The 5,367-nt window shown below is 31.9% G+C and overlaps 1 protein-coding gene across 1 annotated transcript; it reads right to left on the bottom strand.

Moving 5' to 3' along the window:
• Positions 1–1,624: 1,624 nt before the first annotated feature.
• Positions 1,625–4,947, bottom strand: LOC145004384 (cysteine-rich receptor-like protein kinase 15). The gene is made up of 7 exons (XM_078963295.1): positions 4,041–4,947; positions 3,815–3,955; positions 3,195–3,331; positions 2,880–3,090; positions 2,536–2,773; positions 2,278–2,428; positions 1,625–2,171 (listed from the first exon to the last, which is right to left on the bottom strand). The coding sequence occupies exons 1-7, from the start codon at positions 4,849–4,851 to the stop codon at positions 1,806–1,808; spliced, it is 2,055 nt and encodes a 684-aa protein (XP_078819421.1). The 5' UTR covers positions 4,852–4,947; the 3' UTR covers positions 1,625–1,805.
• Between the last annotated feature and the right edge of the window lie 420 nt (positions 4,948–5,367).

Genomic DNA, 5,367 nt, shown 5'->3' with positions numbered 1-5,367 from the left:
CATAGATTTCTTCATCAACAAATGTTGCTACAATTTAACAAAAATAAATAATTTGCTAAAACATAATACAAGAGAAAATTTATTCACATTTAGTCATTGAACTTTTTAGAGGGTAATGAACCTTTGACTTTTGTCACATTTAGTCACTAAACTTTTTTTCGTTATCTATTTGCCATTGAACTATTGAAAATGTTCACATTTTACCCTTATGACCGGCAACAGCCGGTCATAAGGGTAAAATGTGAACAATTTCAATAGTTCAATGGCAAATAGATAATGAAAAAAAGTTTAGTGACTAAATGTGACAAAAGTCAAAAGTTCGTTACCCTTTCAAGTCATTATCCCTTTTACTTTTTAATAACACATATTTAGATATTATATTATATTTGAAGATTGAATGTTGACTTCTTCTTGATTAAAACATAGGCTATTGAAGACAAAAGAAATCGTGGAATGGATCGGTGGCATGTATGCAAACTGACATGTTTACTTGTTCAAACGATAAAAGATTAAAAGACCGAAGCATTGAAAGCGTCAATTCCCAAACTTACTTTTGTATAAAGATTCCGGGAAATTAGGGCTGGCAACGCTTTTTTTCTTTTTTTTAATTACGTTGTAAAATATATATTATCTTTATATTTTCATGTTTTCTTATGTGTATTTATCTTTTTAATGGATAACTCGGATATCTTTTCCTTAATCTACTTTTAAATAATACATATGTAGCTTTTTTATTTTCATATTTTCTTTTATCTTTTATCTTTTTTCATCAATGGTTAACTCGAATATATTTTAATCTACTTTTAATACATGTCTTGTACGATGTTATATATTGGTAGAGTGGTATATTTATGTCCCATTTGATATGCATCTTTCCAGGTTCAAACAGATCTTTCTGGCTGAATGGATCGGAAAAACTGTTTGATTTGCACAAAAGAAAGAGTCTTTCCCGGAAAGATATATTTTTCCCAGAAAGCTCCAAAATTACATATTTCTGACTGAATGGGTTGGAAAGACAATTATACACTGAACCCCGTCTCTTTCTTTCTTTATTATATTATTAATTTTTTTAAATAACTTTTTTTAAAATTTATTTTATATTGAATTATATTTTTTTTTATCATTCAGCACAGTCAATCAGATTTACAATCAAACAACATGATTTCTTTCTCCGTCAGAAAACTTTCCCAAACAGCACTTTCCCAGACAGAAACTATCAAACGGGACCTTAATAATGTTAGACTACAAGTATCTTAGTTTTTATGTATTTATTGTGTAAATATTTTTGATGACTACATTGATGTTTATAGTATATTCTCAACGCATTCCTTTAGGGACAAAAGTTCTTCTGTGCACTTATTACCAATCAAGAATTGGGTGATCTTCATGTTGGATTTATGTTTATGTTCTGTTTTTAATTTGTATAATAACAGAATACTCTCATTTTACCTTTCGTATAATCGTTTGTTTGATACTTTAAGAGTATTATAATTAGTTCACAATATTAATTATCAATTGTTTAATTATCTTGTCTAAAATTTAACAAATTTGCATCACAATAGGTTGATTGCCATAGACTTTACCAACAACATACTTCCGTAAATGCATAGTTTCCTGTAGTGTAAATAGATGCGACAACATAAATTAACTATGAGTATCGTATATACAAAGCAAAAACTTTAGATGTGTTCACAATCAATACTTGATATTTGAAAACAAAACACAAGAATAAATCAATATTGAATAAGAAAACATTATTGTGGAACCACCACAATAATTTCATAACACATGGAATAAATATTTATCTATCGGGAATATAAGTCGTCCATAGAAATATCAGTTGCTATAGATCGTTGTGAAGACCTGGATTTGCTTTCCAAATGTCTAGAATCAGTTGTACTATTTGAAGTATGCCCTTCGAATAGAGGTTTTTCTGGATTCGTACTTGTATGCATGAAAAATGCCGGCTCTGAAGGAACTGCAAGTGTTAAAGAGAAGCTACTAAGCATGAGAACCACAGAAGCCATTGTTGGTCTCTCAGCAATGTCTTCTTGGACACATAATAAACCAATGTGGATGCATCTAATCATGTCACGTATAGAATCAGAACCATCTCTTAATGTCGGATCAATCAAACTTGAAGCTGTTCCATCTCTCCAACTTTTCCATGCCTAGAAATATTAAACAAATTGCAACAAGAAAAATTAGCATAGTTAAACTAGAAGCTATATGTTTCAACAAAGAAAAATTTATTAGCAAACTATATTTCACACTTACATGACTAAGAAGATCCACTGACACCATTCCATTTTGGAAGTTATGGTTCTTGTGACCCGTTACAATTTCAAGTAACAACACACCAAAACTGAATACATCCGACTTAACTGAAAATTGTCCATGCATTGCATACTCTGGTGCCATGTATCCACTAATACAACAAGAATAATTGTTAATTCACACATTAAACACATTTAAGTGTTTGCTTGTCATATATTGATTTTAGTGTAAATATTAATTTTTCGGATGACGACTTACTAGGTTCCAACAATTCGACTAGTGTTGCCTTGCGTTTCTTCTTGTGTGAACAACCTTGCCATACCAAAATCTGCAATTTTGGGGATCATTTGTGCATCCAACAAAACGTTACTAGCTTTCATATCTCTGTGAATTATCTTTAGTCGTGAGTCTTCATGTAAATACAGAAGTCCCTTCGCAATACCCGTTATTATTTTGAATCGTCGTTCCCAGTTAAGAGTCGCTCGGTTTGTTGGATCTAATTTATTTGTCAAACATAAGCTTATTAATTAATATTAAAAGGACACATTTTCTAACCCTTATCATATGGATAATATAATTTCAAGAATAGTAATCTAACTTACCAAATATAAATTGGTCTAGGCTTGCATTCTGCACAAACTCATACATCAAAAGTCGTTCGGACCCTTCTAGGCTAAATCCTAGAAGCCGAACAAGATTTCGATGTTGTAGCCTTGCAAGCAACAAAACTTCATTCTTGAATTCTTGTTCGCCTTGCCCAGAGTCCTTTGATAACCTCTTCACTGCTATTTCTTGTCCGTTTTGTAACTTACCCTAAAAGTTTTAGTAGAAAACAATTTAGTATATCTTCTTTGAAATGGATTTTGTGTCGAAAATTACATTACAAAGTGATGATTTTGTTGTGGTTTGTTACTAACCTTATAAACCGAACCAAATCCACCTTGTCCAAGCTTATTGTTCTCCGAGAAGTCATTTGTTGCTGCTCTAATGATACCAAAGCTATATTGCAATGATTCGGCCGTACTAATTTCATCCATATCTCCTTCCTCATAAACTAGAATTATCGTCAAAATTATTATATAATATAAAGCCCTAATTAATACTCTAGCTAAGGCTATTCACATTGATAAAGGTTTTGGTGTTAGGTTGGTATATTAAAAAAAAAAAAAAAAAAAAAAAGAAAAAAACTTGCACCGAGCATGTCTTCATATCAAACACCATTCGGCCTATTTTTTTTATTAATTGTTTCTCCCAATATTTAATAAATAAAATAAATATATGATTTTTTTTTATAATGTTTAATTTTAAAAACCAATAAAACCATATCTATCTAGATTTAATAAATTTTATTTGAATAAAAAAAACTATAAATTATATGTATTTAATAAAATAATTTATTTGTTAATGTGAGTAAAACTTTGGATTTTATTGGTTATATAGGTGGAAGAAAAAAATTAATTTTTTAATTTGGATTAATTGTGAATGGAAATACTCTAATACGAATAATCAATAAAGAAAAGAAACATTCAACACCCACCTGAATTTTGTGGAGGGCGTGCTTGCAGCTTCCGTTTTCTTTTCTTGAAGATGCAAACGAAAACCACCAATGATATCACAACACCAACGGTTGCAGCAACAACAACAATGACTATAATAATCGTGTTACTACTACTCTTACCTGAATTTTATTGTAAAAGAACTAATCAGATTAAATCTTACAGCATAATATATAGGATGGTGGTCGGAGGTTTAGATATATATACCTGAAGTTGGTGGTGGTGGTGGCGGAGAAGCTGGCGGTGTTGATGATGGCGAAGGTGGTGGTGCGAGAACCACCGTATCATTAAGGAATCTAGAATCTTCATACCTAATATTGCAACTAGGATTTAGAACTCTTCCTCCACGTTTGCCATCACAACAATTAGGAATTTGTCGAATTGCAGTATCCAAACAATCATAACACTGATCTTCAGATAAATCCGGTGTACACTGCATAAGCCCATAGATCGTTGAAAATCTAGGGCCAGTAATGTTGTTGGAAGCATATTTACGAAGAGAGCCACCATTTGAAGCTTCAGTTCTTAGTTGATCCAACAACTGGCGGAGAGCTTGATTAAACTCGTCCACATTCGAAGCGTTGTTAATGTTCCACATGTAACCACCTCCGTTGGTGTTTAAAATTCCCAAAATGGTTGAATTAGAATACCTTAACATACAATTATCAGACCACCCAATTCCACCCTTTTGATTTCGGCAAGTTTCTCTTAATCCTGTAATGGCGTCGTTTATGCAAGTTCGACAATCTTCTGGCTGAACGTCACCTCTACACATTGCAATCGCGTTGACTTGATTGGGGGTTTGACCAACTGATCGATTGTAGAAACCATACGTGATGCTTGTATCAGAGGTGAGGGACGACAAAGCTTCGTCCAGATTTCTTTGGTATGTACTGTTTGTAGTGAAATTTAGGTTATCGCAGCTGGGGAACATTAAATTTTGAGAGACTGAAAGGGTGAATAAATTCACGATTATAATGATGAGAAACAAAATTGATTCTTGAGTTGCCATTGGCATGGTGTTGCGAAAATGAGAAACGAATTGATGAGCTTGGATTCTTGTAGTTGGACTGAATTAATATAAGAAAATGGTGGATGACACATTCACAATTTCAAACATTGATGTATAATAGTGATTTTCAATTAATATAAGAAAATGGTGGATGACACATTCACAATTTCAAACATTGATGTATAATAGTGATTTTCAATTAAATCTTGATTGAGAAATGAGTTGTTTATGTCAACCGTGTACTTGGTCAACTTTTGAATTTTAAGATATTATAAATATTTTTGTTTGAATTATGTAGTCAAAATTTGTGCCTAGTTTGGATCTTAATCGGTGAGAAAAATGGGTGTCGTGCGTATTTCTTCTAGCTCAACTTTTTTCTTGTCACCACAACACCCCCTTATGCTCTTCCTTGCCGCCACATCCTTGTTAAAAGTAACGTATAGAGTTCAATGACATCTTTTGTAAAACAAAAAATAACGTTTATTTATTGATTACAATTATAATATAGAAAAAAAAAATATT

The sequence above is a fragment of the Lactuca saligna genome, chromosome 7, assembly GCF_052625555.1.
Source record: "Lactuca saligna cultivar CGN05327 chromosome 7, ASM5262555v1, whole genome shotgun sequence".
NCBI classification, from domain to species: domain Eukaryota; kingdom Viridiplantae; phylum Streptophyta; class Magnoliopsida; order Asterales; family Asteraceae; genus Lactuca; species Lactuca saligna.
The sequence above is the reverse complement of the archived record's forward strand: the minus strand, read 5'-3'. Positions and strand labels throughout refer to the sequence as shown.